The following is a 17,293-nucleotide window of genomic DNA, read 5'->3' on the forward strand; positions in this document are numbered from 1 at the left end:
TAATGACAGACATTTAGTGTGTAAGAGCATGTTTATGTAACCCTTCTATTATGTTTTGAGTCAATTTGACCCCAGGCTGTTTTTGCTTTATAAAACATTATCCTATGGTCTTTTGATTTCAAATGCAGTTCAATTGCAATTTCAGAGGGGTTGGGGGGGGGGGGGGGGGGGGGGGGGTGGGGGGGCTGGTGCTCGAAAGGGGTCTCGCCCAGGGTGTATTTCAATCTAGAACCGCCACTGGCCTCATTGTAAAGCGTTCTAACATCTATTCAACTTGTCATTCCAGTGTGACATCACGGGGGATCTGTTGACGTCAGCTTCGTGTGGAGGCAGGTTGAGGTGAGAGTTTTTTTTTTTTTTTACTGTTGTTTCTGGAATTTACATCGAAATATTGATATCGTTAAAAATGTAACCTTTATTAAAAAAAATAAAATAAAATAAAAAAAATAAACCAAGAGAATTTTTTTTGTTTTAAGTTCTATTAATTAATTGATTGACCAATAAAGTGCATTTTAGACAGCTGTTGCCTACTGTAAATGTTGTGCCGTTTGTTGTGTGATGTGAATAATATGCTGTAATAAATGAAAAAAAAAAATGAATGATGGACATTTACACTCCGTCACGTCCCTGACGGTGGTTTCAGTTTAGGCTGAAGGAAAATCGGTCAGTTGAGTTGAATGTCATGTTCATAAAATAATTTAGTTAAATTCTCTTTATTTCATCTTAATCATTTTAATACCCTTCCTCTGCTGTCCGACTCACATCATCAGTAGTGATCAAGGCCGAATTAAACCTCATTTCGTGCTATCAGAGATCATTAACTGGAATCGTCTGTTTGAAGGGATCGAGAGTAGTGCGTTCTGCTTGTGTTTGTTCTCCTCCAAAGATTAACATTTAATGTTCTGTCTCTGCCAGACATCGATTCATGTGTTTGTCCTTCACATTTAGGACAAATAGCTCAAATGTCCGCTAGAGTCTGACAAAATCTGTAGCTTATGCACTTTGTTCATAACGAAAATAATTAATCTATAGAACAAAGTAATTCATTTAGTTCCGCTCCTGTTTTCTTTAGCTGGGGTCTAGCTTCGGTTGTGTGTGTGTGTGTGTGTGTGTTTCATGGCTCTCCAAACAGGAAATGGGGTTAATTGATGACCGCTGTCTCACTATAATTAGCGGGTCTCTCTCCCTCTGATGGACGCGTGACTTTGACCTGTCAGGTGAATGACCGCGTCCGCGCGTGCAACGGGCCGGGGTTAAAAGCACCGGCGCGCTCCGAGGTCTTGGAGTTGTTAAAGCGCAACTCGGTGAAGTTTTGGAACGCATTTGACTTAGGAAAAAAAATGATGGCAGCGAGATTTGCTCTGTGCGTCCACGTTGCGCGAGCAGCAACACGGAGTAACACGCGCATTTTGGGACACGGACACGCGCGCAGCCTCAGCAGTGACACAGGTTTGCTTACATCCATCTGTTTCCACCCCAGAACAGGATATAGCTTGTGAAGAAACTAATAATGATAATAATAACAACAATACAAGAAGTGTTCTTTGCATTCAATTGGAAGCGAAGGATTAACTAGAGATACACAATGTTACCACGGGAAATATCATCCCAGCTAGAGATTTGACAAACTTTCTTCCAATATTATAGTACGTTCGTGTAAATCATTTATATATATATATATATATATATATATATATATATATATATATATATATATATATATATGCTACTACTTCATTCAGATAACATTCAAAAGTAATATTACCATAGTGTTTACAAAACAATAAAATTTTACATCTGTATTGCTAACGTTTCGTTTTTTTATTACGTTTTGAACATTCAGAGAATACTCAAAAAACATTTTCAAAATTTTTTGGGAACGTCACAAACGTGTCATTTGGTTAACGAGGATATTAATGGATGTGCGCAGTCCTAGCTGACAGGGAACGTGTTCAAAACGTGAGCATAAAATATTATTTATACATCATTCATGGAGTTTTTTTTTTTTTTTTACCTCTTAAAAATTTGTCTGGCATTTTTTAAATGGTATACTACTTTTTTCTGAATGTTCAGGGAACATTCAAAAGTAACATTCCTATTATCTTTGCAAAATGATACTGTAACATTCTATTAACATATTATATTATTATTATTATTAATATAATAGGACATTTTAAACATTCAGATAACCTTCAGGAATAATGATTTCATAACAACGAGAACGTTATGAAAATGTTCCTGAAACATATTTTTGTTAGCTACAACAGAAATGCTAACAATTATTTCAAAAGTTCCATTGGACTACAGTGATATTTTTTTTATATTTTTGTACCCTATTAGTATACTTTAGAGAACCATGTAAATACCATGGTAAATTAATTTAAGGACTATTATTTTTTTTTGATGTCATTACCATGGAAATGCTAAAGTACTGCTTACACACAACAGTATATCATATTTCTTGAAATACCAAGATATATGAATAATAATGGTGTATATATAAAAGTATGTACCATTGCATTAGTACAGTAGCCCACCTGACATCATTGGTATATTTTGTTTGTTGCAGCTAACCAAAGTATCATAATCAAATTTAATTTATATGTTTTTTCCATTTATTTATTTTATGTAAGTCATAGTATAAAAATGCACATGCTTCATCTCACTGATATTACATGAGCGGTGCTCGGTCCTCACATGATCAGTGATTGGTTAATTGTGTTCACGTGAGCGAGTGCTGACTGCATTAGGCTAGACAGGACCTTGTGCAAGTTATTGTCTCGTTTAATAGATTGAGTGGCAGGGGTCAAAATCACAGTGGATTTCTGCATCACATGCCAAAACAGAAACGAACCACAGAAGCGTGTTCACCATAATGAGCATAAAAATACTCACATCTCGATGTGACCCAATAAAGCAAAATACAACAGTAAAAAATATAATATTAGCACTGTATAAATGGTACTGCTACAGTATGGCAGTTATTTTATCTTTATTTAGACACCTAATAAATAACTCTAGTGACCTCAAACTCCCTCTGTTCACAGTATGTGTGATATCGGTTTATATTAGCTTGAAGGCCAATCATAGTGCTGTACTGAATACATATCGGCTGCATGTGGAGTTAAAGAATCCAGAGCACGAGTGTGGAACAACTTTTTAATTTGATCAAGCTTCAAGGAGAGACTGTAAGCGACCAAGTGTGTCACGTTTACAGAAACTTTTCTTTTAAATCCAGACTGTTATGAGAGATGGTCGTGGGACACACCATTGATCTGCATTTGACTAAGTGATATTAGATCAAATATTCTGCAATTAATATTCAAAAATGCTGCTACGTATTGAGAGACGATGAGGTAACGATAGGAAATTATTTGTGTATAAAGTTTCATTTTCTGTGCTAAAGATCTCCGCACAAGGTTCATCACTTATTTACTTATATGGGACACACACTTTTGTCAGACTTTTTCAAATTTGGGTAACACTTTAGTTTAGAATAATGGTCCATTAGTTAATGTTAGTTAACTACTATAGTTAACATGATCTAAGCAAGAACAATCCTTCTACAGCATTTATTAATCTAAGTTGTTGTTAATTTCAACATTTACTAATGCTTTATTCAAATCAAAAGTTGTTAACATTAGTTAATGCACTGCACTAACAATGAGTAACTGTATTTTCATTAACATTAACAAAGATTAATTAATACAGTAATGTTTTGTTCATTGTTTGTTCATGTTAATTAATGAATTAACTAACATTAAAGGTGCTGTAGGGAACTTTTGTAAAAAAAAATATTTTTTACATATCTATTAAACCTGTCATTATGTCCTGACAGTAGAATATGAGACAGATAATCTGTGAAAAAAATCAAGCTCCTCTGGCTCCTCCCAGTGGTCCTATTGCCATTTGTAGAAACTCCATCGCTCCCAGTAAAAAACAACCAATCAGAGCTGCGGTCCGTAACTTTGTTTGTGTTCAAAATGTAGAAAAATGAACATAATAAGCGAGTACACCATGAATCCATTTTCCAAACCGTGTTTTTGGCTTGTCCTGAATCACTAGGGTGCACCTATAATAAGTGTTTATATTCGGACTATTTTAGATTGCTTCGGGTGTACCGCGGCGGAGTAACCCAGTACCTTTGTGATTCTTCATAGACATAAACAGAGAGAAGTAGTTCTGGCTACAATGTTCTTCCGCAAGCCGCAAGCAGTTCTGTTTATTAACCGCTAGAGCGTCAAAAGATACAGACTGCAGCTTTAACTAACGGAGCATCATTCTAAAGTATTATCCAAATTTGTAAGATATCCAATTCATCACACTTTCTTTACACAAGTTAAAAAAAATCAAGAAGTAAGAAAAAGGTTGGGAATTTTACATTTATTGAATTAGCTTGAAGCTCAGATTTTTCATGTAAAATCTAAATGAGATCTTCTAAATGCTAAGATCCCAAAAGAAGTGCATCATTTTAATATCAATAATTTGGTATGTTTCACACTTGTCAGTAGGTCACACAGTTACCTTTTCAACAAACGTATCATTAACCCAAAAAAAAAAAAAAAAATGTAGGTGCATGTAAACCTCGCATATATTGATCTGTTTTTGTCCTGCTGTAGATTTTTCTGGCATTAAAGAACGGACTTTGGTAGCAGTGAAGCCCGATGGCGTTCAGAGACGTCTGATTGGTGATGTCATCAAGCGCCTCGAGCAGCGAGGATTCCGATTGGTGGGTCTGAAGATGCTGCAGGTGAGTCATACACTCGGATATCTTCATGACTGTATGTGACGTGTTTCTACATAATGTGCATGCACTGTGTTTTTCAGGCTTCTGACAAGCTTTTAGCTCAGCATTATGTCTCGCTGCAGAAGAAACCCTTCTACGCCAGCCTGCTTTACTACATGACCTCTGGTCCCGTAGTCGCCATGGTGAGGGCCAGTCAAACTATGCTTTATTTTACACCATATGCTATGAACATCCTACTACTATAATACTTGGCAGAATGCAAATTATTCACAAGAGTGCAAAACCCAGATAACACTGCATTTGACAGAGTAGAATTGATATCTCACAATGCAGTGCACTTCAATTTACACTGATAAATAAACATTCAAAAATAATTTCTCCTCAAATATTGGATTAAAAATGCCAAATAAAGTTTTTAAACATGCAATACAATAAATAAATAAAAAGGTTGCATATTACTGTGTGAAATGGTGTAGCATTGTATACTATGAGATCTTTATATACTGGCATGAAGATTGACGAGTCAAAATTCACATTCCTCATTGGTTTGGTTTCAGGTGTGGGAGGGGCATAATGTAGTGAGGTCAACACGGATGCTGGTGGGAAGCACAGACCCTGCTGAAGCTGCACTGGGAACTATTAGAGGAGATTTCAGTGTCCACGTCAGCAGGTACTGTGTTTATACACTCAATATTAGTGTACTGCACACTATATAGTGCCCACTATTATATCAAACACAGCCACACACTCAGTCAAACACAAAATCAGCCTCTCAGTTTGAAGTTGCATATAAATTAAGCAACAATACTTTGGCATGTATACAAGTAGCATGGATGAAATGACTTGCATCACTGTTAAATTCATTCAGAAACGTCGTCCATGCGTCTGATTCTGTGGAGGGAGCGGAGCGGGAGATTTCACTCTGGTTTCAGCGCTCGGAGCTCATCGACTGGGAGGGATGCGATCATAAAAACATTTACCACTTATGAGTGTCGGTTTAAGATGTCTATACGTGTTAAATTACCTCTGATTACTCACAGTGGGTTGATTTCAGCTCAATTTCCTTAATGCCACATAAAATGCTGATTACTGTTTATCTAGATTTGGACTGCAAATGATATGTTATCATTTTTATATAATCCAATGTAAATAGATTGAAATGTTATATTTTACATTATAAATATTTTTAAAGAAATTTAAAACCTTTTGGAAAAAATGCACACAAAGGGTGGCCTTGAATATTTTCAAATAAACTTTTAATTTTGCTTTGACGCACAAGTCTTAACAGATCCTAATTGTTTTTAAAAAGTTATTTTCGTTGTATTTTAACTGAACATAAGCATTGATCACATTCATGCAGAGTGCTGAACAATATAACTAACTTCTGTAAACAATGGACTTTAACGCATTTTTCAATTACAAAGAAAAAATAATTAATAAAAATACTTGCATTTTAGTTGATGCTTGCCATCCAAACCCAGTCTCTTCACTCAGGTGAAAATGTATTAAAAGTGCAATGAATAATTATTTATAGACTTAATTTAATGTGACAAATGTAAATCAAATAAATTCTTTCTAAAAGTATTTAAAAAAAAAAAAAAAAAAAGGATTTTTATGTTGTGCGAGTATTTACTTCATATAACATCACAGTATGACCAATATGATGCATAACTTTTGTTTTATTTTATTTCAAAGGAACAGCTCACCCAAAAAAAAAAAAAAAAACAATTGCTGAAAAAGTACCCTCAGGCCATCCAGGATGTAGATGAGTTTGTTTCTTCATCAGAACAGATTTGGAGAAAGTGAGCATTACATCACTTGCTCACCAGTGGATCCTCAGCAGTGAATGGGTGCCGTCAGAATGAGTCAAAACAGCTGATAAAATCATCACCGTTATGCACAAGTAATCCACACCACTTCAGTCCATCAATTAATGTCTTGTGAAGTAAACATTGCATGTTTTTGAGAAACAAATACATCATTAAGATGTTTTATTAGTCCATAATTATAACAATAACATCACCTGTTGTCCCTCACATCAAAATCCACTCTCTTATTTGTGGATTGTGATTTTTTTTTTTTTTTTTCATCAGCTGTTTGGACTCTCATCCTGACGTCACCCATTCACTGAAGAGGAGCCACTGATGTGATGCTACATCTCTCCAGATCTGAAGAAACCAATTCATCCACATCTTTGAAGGCCTTAGAATGAAGAGTGAGTACATTTTCATTTTTGGGTGAACTATTCCTTTAATGTTTGTTTTAAATCATTTTAAGTCACCTTGAGGGCCCCTGGCCTGGCCAGAGACTAAACTGGATGTGAAATATCAAAATAACCACACAGACTCATCGTTACAGTCAAGAACATCCTTTTATTCAATCAGTTAAAGGTGCTGCTCTTACTTGTTTTTCTTATTATGGAAAAGAAATCGTAATCAACACATGCATTTCACCATGAGCTCTGGAAGGCGTGTGGACTGAGAAGGGCGCCGCTCGAGGAGTTCAAACCAGGGCCGGAGCCGCCGAGGATTCATGCTACTCTAAACGCATCTGAATGCCCCGCTCAACAAGAGTACAAAGTAAATATGAAAAAAAGAAAATGGACGGTCAGTACCAGGGAGAGACAACAAGAGCGCTAAACACATGTCCGTTTCTATGGCTTTCACTTAACAGTTATTAATAAATCAGGACTCGGGAAAGTGAAACAATTGCATATTTTGTTTGTTGGAGGAAGCATGTTTTCGTTAACCCCATGATGTGGGCTTTTGCTGGTGAGTTTAAGGTCATTTTAGTCTCGCTCAGGTTTTTGTGGCATGCATCACTTTGGCTCGTAACGCTGGGCTCGCGGTCGCTTTTAAACTCTGTCGCTTTCCCTGGACTGAAACCAGTCCGTTTCTAAGGTGCTTTGTCTTTATTCAGGAACTTTTTTTATTTAATTTTTTTATTATTATTTTCTGGTCACGTACAACCATTCAAAGGTGCATCATCAACACAGATTCTCAATGCAATATCAATACAAACAGATCATAGCAAATCAAATGAATTTGGTAACAAAAAAGAAATAAATAGCTCAAAAAATCGCCTATTCTACCCCAGCGGTCGGCCTCTCTAGTTTTCACAGACCACGTCCAGCTGAAACGCCCGTCTGTCGGACGGCCCTCCAGAGCTCACCGGCGTAACTTGTTCACGTACATTAACTGTTCAATGGAGAAGCTGAAGAGATCGGTATGAATACAACGTGAAGCGTACAGACAAGAATAACATGTGAGCTAACTGCATTCAGCTCAGACAACTTTTTTTTTTCTTACTTTTATTTATTTAATTTTTTTTTATTTTAAACCCCCTCTGTTCAGAGAAAAGGGGCACAGGGAAAAGGGCTATGCTTATGCAACTATACACTACTCCAGTGTCCAAAAGAGGCAGAAGACAAGATACAGAGGAAGGAAAAGCAAGACAGAAAGGTGTTTTTTTTTTTTATATACAGTTTTCTTAATTATTCAACAATAAAAAGATGAACTAAGTCACACCAATTTCCTTTAGTACTATATAAACTGCTTTGAAGAGGTTGCAGGAGGAGACATACAGAAGTTTGAACGAGGGGATTTTTTTTTTTTTTTTTTGAGATGGGTACTCAGTCTTACAAGATGCTGTCTGTGAACAAAAGGCACTTTTTAGGGACAACCTTTATGATGCTCTGAATCTAACACTAGATCACAAAACAAATATTTAGAGTCATTTACATGGGGGGGGGCAGTAGAGGGCGCTGCAGGTTCAGAGGGGGAGGGGTTCAATTTCAACTCCCTTTCTGATTGGTCGCTGACTTTGTTTGGAAATTTGTTTGGGTGAATCTTATTAAATCAAAAGGAAAAAAAAAATTTTTTATGCCTGGACTTTTAGTATGTTTTTGTATTGTAACATATTTTTTGACAATTTCTGAATTAAATATACAGAGCCCCACAAATAATGTTTCCCATGAATTAAGATTTTTTTTTTCTTGTACAAATTTGTTCCATCATTTTCGTAAATTGTAATGACACTGTATAAATGTTTTCCATCATTTTCGAAAATCATAGCCACATTGTGCAAAATAGTCCCCTTGTTTTTCGTAAATTCTGGTTATGTTGAACTAATTTGCGACTTTATTTTCGTAAATTGCTGGCATGTTGTACTAACTTGTTTCCTCGTTTTCATAAATTGTAGCCATGTTTTACTATTTTGTTTCCTTGTGTTAGTACATCATGGCCAATTTGTACTAATGCCATGATTATAAAAACGAGGGAACAAATTAAGATATAAATACAAATTTTTATTTTGTGGCCAAAATTTTAATAAAGTGAGGGAACAAGGGAACACATTCTTAATTCATGGCCACAATAAATATACTGTTGTCCTCATGTCCTGTGAGGGGTCTGTAAAATCATGACCACACATGTACATATCTTGAAAGTGTTTGTGAGATTCATAATTTTCAATGTATAAAAGATGACATCCACATCACACCTCCCGTCTTTCTTCATACTCCAAACTTTCTATCTTACAATGGTCATTTAATGTATTTGAGCTGCATTAAAGCCTCTCCCGTACACAGGGAAGATCTTGTCATACCTTTCAATCGCATTCAAAATTTCTGTGTGCAAAAAGTTCAGATGGGAAGTTGGTTAAGGTTTCGTGGGCGATGCAAAGCACTGAAGTCCTAGAATATATGGAATGCATAGCATGAAGTCCAAAATACCGGACAAATCCAGTGTTTTAGCTAGTTAAAAGTCGTTAAACTTTTTAGGACGTCATCAGTCGACATTATACGATCGCTTCGGAGGAAAAATGCCTTTTGTCACAACCTTGACCACAATGAACACCCTCCCCACTTTAGTAAATACAAAAATGAAAAGTAATTAAGGTTTTTTCCTCTAAAATTTGTAGTGATAACACTTTTTTTCCGTCTTATGTATAATAGAGATCAAACATACTTTGATCCATAAAAAGCACCTGTTTTATTTCGTGATATATTCTGACATGTTGCAAAAAACTGCTTCTTCAGCCCTCCTAAGTTTTGAGAACAAATCATTACAAATAAACATTAAAAAAAGCAGAAAAAAGGAAAGATTACAAAACGAATTCCCAAAACTCTCTCGCTCTCTCCGCCCTGTAGTTTAGAGTCCCGGACGGCGTGGACTTGACTATAATAGAAGGATTTTCACCGCTACGCTTTCCTGTACACCCTAACAATGAGACAAACACAGTTTCTACCCAAGGCATTGCACATGGCTCAATCAACACACTTTATTTTGTAATAACAAATACTTCCTGTCCAAACACAAAAGAAATCAAAAGCCATGCATTATTAGGTTTTTTTTTTTACTACGCTATCGTATTCAGCGGAAATCTGATTTCCGACAGTTGATTATTTTTTTTGCTCTAATTATTATTAAGTGCAGAACTGGATTTTCGGGACTGGTACTTCTGAACGAATATCTGATTTATGATCATACTTCAAAAAATAACTAGACTGCCACTGAGCTTATTAGGCAAATAAGAAAGAAAATGTATATATAAATATATATGGATATATCCTGTATATATATAAAGATGTTTGTAACTAGTGAGCTGACGCTTGTTTTTTTTTCTCATAAAAATTTCACGCTCCGCTATAGCTTATATGCAAGAAAATAACCTGAATTCATGTTTAACAAATTGCATAATGGGAATACAGAGGCACTTCCTTTGATTAGAAAAGAAAAGACCATTGCCATCACGATTCTCGTGTTAATTTTCTACCAAAGCGATGACACGGCCGCCATCCGGCAACAATGCTTCCCTGCAGTGAGATACACATGGTCAGGCAGTCCAGTTATTTTGTGAGGTTACTGATACAGCTGCACTGAAAACAGCGGATGAATGTACTCTAATTCACTGTGAAGGCTTCCCTTTGTAGTCAATCTGTGGAGGAGAGTGCGTGTTACCAAATTTAGAGTAGACTGCTACTGAAGTGAATGGTGACTGGTTTAGTAAGAGCGGTCCGAGCGGCCCACCTCCTTCTGATCACGGCTATGATATGTCACATATTCTTTTGCTCCGCAGCGAGATCTCGTGCTCTTGGAACACAGACTTCTGGGAGTGTAAACGGGAACGTAAACAAAACACAGAAGTGGGCGTGTCTCTAGGGCCGTTTTTATTAGTGCTAATGAATCAGGGACTTTTATTATGTCTCGCTACAATGACAATCATTATACATAACAGAATGACCAACTGGGGCACGTTAAAAATCACTAGAAATACTTTTTGTTATATAAAAAGAAAGTTTCATATTTCTAATTAAAAGTTTTACTTAAGATTTTTTAACAAACTATTTAAAACGAAGTTCAAACATATGGCTTTAATTTTGAAAAGGAAATGAGTTTGAAATTAAAGATTTAATGATTATCTGGGTGTTTTTTTTGTTTTTTTTTTAAACAAACAATACATTTTTTTTTACATGGCTACAAAGGTGCGGTCACATTTATACAATTTTAGTTTGGTTGGTTGGGGGCCGGGGGTCTAGTCATTTTAACATGATTCCACTTGAATATGAATTTCACTATCAGCAGATTTCAAATCAGGTTCAAGATGGTCACATAATTGGCTATGTTCAACAGCATATTCGGTGCTTTGTGCACTTGTCAAAAAAAAATAAAAAATTATAATGATATTTGAGACATTATAAAAACAATTTTAAAGTTGCGAAACTTCACTGACAAAATCTTGTCATTTTAAAGAGACAATTCACCCAAACATGAGTTGGTGGTAGCCACTGACTTCCATGGCAGAATTGGCAGAATTGAATTTTTGGATGAACTATCCCTTTAATAAATCCATGCAATCAGGAATTTCAGGTGTTATGAAAATTTTTGTTTTGCATCAAGTTCAAGACGGTCACACAAAATCAAATTTGCACACAAAATTGTATTAATGTGACCGCACCTTAAGTGTGTGCTGGCTGGCTTTATTCGTCCTAGAGAAGTACTAACTAAAATCTGCTGCTGTCTGGTTGGCACTAAGTGCCTGAAATTGACTTTTGTTTAATCAGTTTGAGGCCTGAAAATGAGAATGGGTCTCTGGGTAGCTTTAGTGTGCCAGTTAGTTTTTCTCCTCAATAAAATGTGCAAATAATGTCCACCGTCGATCCTATTTTCAATAGTGCACATCAAACTAGTGTTCTTCGCATTACTGTAGTGCAATACTTTGTAGTTAGTTTAGTAATTGACCACAAAAGGGAAAAAAAAGACGTTTCTACTGCATGTTAATCAGCCTAAAATGCTAAACATCCTGGGCTCTCATGATGTGAAATGACTTTTAGTGTCGCCTGTATGCTGAACATCAGCGAGGGTTTAGAAAAGAAAAGAAACTGAAGTTGAATTGGTCAAAATCTTGCGTTTTTGTTGTGTCTGAATCCTCACCACTGAAACTGTTGGTAATCCCAGCCATTGTACACTACATCCTTGTTCCAATAACATTTTCGGTCTGTGTTCCTGGGGTTCTTCTGCTCCTGCTGTGATCTGATAGTCTTTATCGGAGAGGGCTTGAGGGGCGTCTGACGGCTGGCAAACACAGGGTCGAACGTTTCCCAATCATATGCTGCTCACGTTTCTCAGGGTGCGTTTCGGCTTGGAGGGGATTTTTAAACAGGATTTTATTTTACATCTTTTTTGTAATAAAACTTCCAAATAGTGTTGACAGGTTGCAGGCAGGACCTCGTCAAAGGAACCATGACTGTAAAAAACACACAAAAGAATAAAGGCACTGTTAGTGTAAAATCTACAAATACATCAGCTCAGTGAAAACATTATATTATTATAAAATAATCTCTGCAGGAAGAATCGGGCTTTTTTTCACTCCGATCAGTACATCAAGGCCAATATCTATTTTTATATTATTTTTCAAATTCTCAGGATAAAAAAGGGACAATTATAGGCATTTTACATTTATATAAGTCTATAAAATATTTTAAAAAACCTAATTAAAAATTAACATGTAAAAATAAATATAACATAGGACTAAATATCACTCAAATATCACTCATTAACAACAAATCACAGACAAAACTTTTAATTAATATAAATGAATTTAAATTCAAATATCACAAACTTATTATAATTCAACCATTTGTTTATATTTTATAACAAATTTAATAAAATATAAATTTGTTCAAATATAAAGTTATTAAATGTATTAAATTGCATTTATCAAATCTAAAATTGAATAATGTTTATAATTTATTTGCATCTAATAACATTCAATTTAAAAAAAAATGTAAAATGTATTTATAAGTCAAGTGAACTGTCACAATAACATAATTGGTTTATTATTCTTATACATTTCATAAAATATAAAGAATTTTAATTTGTAAAGTGAAATGTATTTTCACAAAGCTGTAAATTGTTTTGTATCCATTTTAAAATAAAATATAATTAACTTCTAAATTGAAGTTATTAAATGTAATATGTGAAACATTTTTATTGTCACAGACCTATATTTAATAATTTATTTTAATTTTTTATAATTTAATATAATATAAATAATAAAATTGTTATTACATTTATTAAACTAAATGGAATGTATTTTATTGTCACAAAGGTATTATTCTTTTATTTTTGTACTTTTATCAATTTAATAAATAAATACACTGTAAATTAAAGTTATTGAATTTATTAAATTTTATTTGTAATGTATAATTACATTTTGTATTTTAACTGTCTAATCTTAAAGTTAGCATGGTTCAGTATGTACTGATCTTAGAAGCTTAAAACATTTTCAATATAATCTCTATTTTTATGTTCTCGCTGCATTAATTCAAAAGTATGGACACTTTAAGATGGCTCTGGATGCTGCTGTTAGTGAAGTGAGCACCAGAGGTCAGGCTTGACTCTTGCCTGTTCTTCATCCAGTCTGACCTCAACTACATCAGTGAATCTCTAACGCATTTAGAATATATAATCAAATATTTTAGATTTACAATATATATAAATATAAAATAACATCTAAAATACACTTAGATATATTTTATATAAATTCTATTTTTAATCAAAATGTTTATATAATATAATTATGAGTTAAATGTACTTGCACAAGAGCTCTTGTTAGGCTATTAACTGATACACTCTTGGACTGACCAGTAAAAGCAGTCAAGAAGTGCTTGAACGTTTCATACTGTGATTGTGATGTGTCTCTCGGGATTGTTACTCCTGACTGGTTTAACAGAACTCTCTGGAAACACTGTGGCTGGGAGGCTGTGTTAGAGGGGCGGCGGGTCACTTTTGTTCTGGTTGACTCTTGCAGGTCACACAAACACCCCCGGCACGTCCCATCTATTCGCCCCGGGCCCAAGCCCAACAGCCACTCGGGCCAAGTAACTCTTCCCCTCGTAATCCTTGGCAGTGACCCTCAAGTTCAACTTCAACTGCCTGTGACATCATGTCTCGTTGCTGTGGGCAACCAGACAGATGGGACGTGACTTTGTAGTTTAGGGCCTGTGCTTCAACTTTGTCTCTGCTCCGCTCCGCTCCGGTCTCACATTTCCACAGATCTTTTCTCATCGCTGAGAGAACGTCCTCTGAACACCACTACAGCAGATACTGAGTCTGTATCTTCTCATCTTTTCTTTTCACCAACATCATTTTTACTTGGTGTTACATGACGTGAATAGTAAACGTAATATAAAACGTAAATTAATGAACACTCATGCACATTTTCTTAAAATTAGAAAATAATTAATGTTTGAATGTCGCTACATTAGAAAAAAGTCTGTATCGGTCTCAAATTTTTCAGTGTCTTCTAAATATATCAAATAAAACAAAAGTAAAGTGCAATAAAATATGTATCTGAACACTAAAGGCAAAAAAAGAAAATAAAAAAAAAAGTCACTGCATTAGTAAAGTGTCTGTATTTGTGTCTCTCACACACTTCAGGATCTTTTCAATTTCCCAGCTTCACTTTTCTTCATCATCTTCACTCAATGAAATTTGGAAAGACACTTTCACTAACATTTCACAAACACAGAGTGCCATGAAGCTTTTGTGATTTATCACTGAAATCCTAATAAAAGCCATTTCTGTGTGACGTGTTTGAAAAGTGTTCCTTTTTCTTCGATCTATGCATCAGTTGCTTTGATATTTTCTTACAATAACATGATAAAGTTCAACTAAAGTGTCCAAATATCTTTAAGGGACATATGAAAACTCAAGTGCAAGTATGTCTTTGAATTAAACAACAACTACAATTAATAACACTTAATGAACATTTCCTTAACAAAATAAATAAATATTATTATGCTATTCGAATTGCTTCTTGCTTTTATCAATGTATTACACTGAATTAAAATGTATTTTCATTTACGGTTGTTTCACTGCCTCTTATAGTTTGAATTATAATTATTAACACTTTCTTAATGCACATTTTCCTAACAATAACAAATAAAACAATACTAATAAAAATAAATACATTTGTCACTGTAGTGATTATAACAGTAAACATTTAATTCACTACTGTCTTGCATTTATCTTATCTGTTTGTACTGCATTCAATTACAATTAATAATGCAATTTCTTAACATCACCAAATTAAAAACTCAATATGTTACCGTTGTTGTGTAAAAACAATAACATTATTTTCTACCGCCTCTTGTATCTTTTATCAGTGCTTGCATTACAATGAATTTCAATGAATGCATTTCTAAATGCACAAAATAAAAGAATATCTTCAAATAACAAATCTTCACAAAACGTTTACTTATGATACCCATTATATTGCACACTCATGCAGTTTATCTCTGAGAGGACCTTCCTCTGTCTTCTCATTTAGGGTGAACACACTGGAAAATGTGTGAAATCAGACAAAGCCAAGTCACTGCCGAGGAGTCAAGGCGAGAGAAAATAAAACAGAAGCAGAAGTCACCAGCAGAGGATGATAAAGAGTCAAGAAACAAGTTAAAGAAGGGAGAAATGAGGAGAGGTTAAGCAGAAAGAGAGGAAAATAAATGGTGAAATCCAGAGAGAGGGAGAGAGCGGGTGAGTTAGTGCTTCAGATGGTCACCATGTGTTGAGGAGCAGGGAGCTTCACACATTAATGACTGAAGTGAGCTGAGTGATGGAGGAGGCCGCACATTCACAATGCTCAAATCAACTCCACCGTCAGCTTGAGTTATCACAGGCTCGCTCCAGATGGGCCCGACACCGCATAGCACAGAGCATCATGGGAAATGTGGAAAGACAGGACGGGAGGAGCGGGCTAACGTGTTACAGTGCATGATTTTAACCACTCATAAGTGTGTTTTGAATACGACAGAGTAAGAATCACCTGCGTCTGCTGGGGTATGTTCAGAAAGTTGTTGTCCCGTGATCCGATGCTGACAAACCTGTTGGGAGCTGTGGAGCCTGGCGAGGAGTATGCTGAGAGAGAGAGAGAGAAGAAGAGAAAATATAAATAAAAAACTGATTTTCTAAAAAAAAAAGCATTTATTTATTTTAATTGCCCTGTGCAATATTAGTAAAATCGTTTAGTCATTAAAATACATTTTAGTCAGTTTGATCTGTTTTAAAAGCTTCAGATATATTGTGTGAATTAAATTATCATCAAAGATGCACGGTTTAATTGTTATTGGTTCAAACCGGTGAAGATCAGTAGATTAAATAGGTGCTTTGTTTAAAGTCATTATCAAATTTAGGGCAGTTTTTCAGATTAATGTTATGGACTCCATAGTTTAACTGTTCATCAGATATGGAACTCTAACATAAATCAGTATGTGTGTAAACACATCAAACACAAAGAGCCGTGTTTGTTCTACGGTTTACTGTTTGATTTTATCAGCAAGCATTCTTGAAACGCACAAATAATTTAAAAGCTGCTTTGTTCATTAAATTCTATCTTAATTCATATAACTTCTTTATTAACAAATAATTTAATTATATATTATATAGAATACATAGAATATTAATGCAACATATAAACCTGATTGCAGAATTCAATTCTACACTAATGCAATTTTTTTTTCATCAATATATCAATACAAAATATATATTTATAATATATAATTACAAACACTAATATAAGAACTGAATTCTACATCAGTGCAAATAAACCCTTAGTAATTAATTATTTACTGACCGTTTGCATCTTTTTAAAATGTACATATATATATATATAGATGCCATGTGTATTTTTTTAATTCTATTCTATTTATTTATGAGCAGGTGAGTTAAGTGTGTTCTGGGGAATCAGCAGCAACATATAAACACATAAAAAGACACAAACACACACACACACACACACACACAACATAAAAACCAATTGAAACAATGAAAGAAAACACAATGAAAAGGAATAAATAAGAAAAATAAACAAAAGAAAAGAGGAAAAGAAATGAGAGTGCTCCGTCCAGTGCCCCGTCTGTGGTGAGTGAACATTTCACAGTACGTCTGATTTTCCCCTAGATACGCCACCTCCTTTCTAAACGACCTAAGTTTGGTTCATGTACTGGATGAAATGACCTTTAGACCAGCACTGGAGCTCAACTAT

The 17,293-nt window shown here is 34.8% G+C and overlaps 2 protein-coding genes and 1 long non-coding RNA gene across 14 annotated transcripts in view; 2 read left to right on the forward strand and 1 right to left on the reverse strand.

Annotated features, from left to right (window-relative positions):
* Positions 1-1,190: 1,190 nt before the first annotated feature.
* LOC113050577 (nucleoside diphosphate kinase A-like) lies at positions 1,191-6,151 on the forward strand. Its single transcript, XM_026213677.1, has 5 exons — positions 1,191-1,449; positions 4,620-4,750; positions 4,828-4,929; positions 5,305-5,417; positions 5,616-6,151. The coding sequence occupies exons 1-5, from the start codon at positions 1,341-1,343 to the stop codon at positions 5,734-5,736; spliced, it is 576 nt and encodes a 191-aa protein (XP_026069462.1). The 5' UTR covers positions 1,191-1,340; the 3' UTR covers positions 5,737-6,151.
* A 452-nt stretch (positions 6,152-6,603) lies between these two features.
* LOC113050638 (uncharacterized) lies at positions 6,604-7,016 on the forward strand. Its single transcript, XR_003276794.1, has 2 exons — positions 6,604-6,650; positions 6,841-7,016. It is a non-coding gene; the product is annotated as an uncharacterized LOC113050638 (long non-coding RNA).
* Positions 7,017-8,231: 1,215 nt separating this feature from the next.
* LOC113050580 (nuclear factor 1 X-type-like) overlaps positions 8,232-17,293 on the reverse strand; it is a 158,984-nt gene continuing 149,922 nt past the window's right edge. For all 12 annotated transcript variants that reach the window (XM_026213692.1, XM_026213782.1, XM_026213703.1 and 9 more), the window contains 2 exons: positions 16,076-16,167; positions 8,232-12,493 (listed from right to left, as the gene is read on the reverse strand). In XM_026213692.1, coding sequence (XP_026069477.1) covers positions 12,479-12,493; positions 16,076-16,167 — 107 coding nt within the window. In that variant the 3' untranslated portion in view covers positions 8,232-12,478. The remainder of the gene's footprint in view (positions 12,494-16,075; positions 16,168-17,293) is intronic.

Source organism: Carassius auratus, chromosome 3, assembly GCF_003368295.1.
Source record: "Carassius auratus strain Wakin chromosome 3, ASM336829v1, whole genome shotgun sequence".
Lineage (NCBI taxonomy): Eukaryota > Metazoa > Chordata > Actinopteri > Cypriniformes > Cyprinidae > Carassius > Carassius auratus.

Bases quoted from the DNA above. Each gene is read 5' to 3' on its own strand.
- LOC113050577 (XM_026213677.1), top strand. From the start codon at position 1,341: ATGATGGCAGCGAGATTTGCTCTGTGCGTCCACGTTGCGCGAGCAGCA. The intron at 1,450-4,619 runs GTTTGCTTACAT...GTCCTGCTGTAG, and splicing joins CAGCCTCAGCAGTGACACAG to ATTTTTCTGGCATTAAAGAA. The intron at 5,418-5,615 runs GTACTGTGTTTA...AAATTCATTCAG, and splicing joins TTCAGTGTCCACGTCAGCAG to AAACGTCGTCCATGCGTCTG.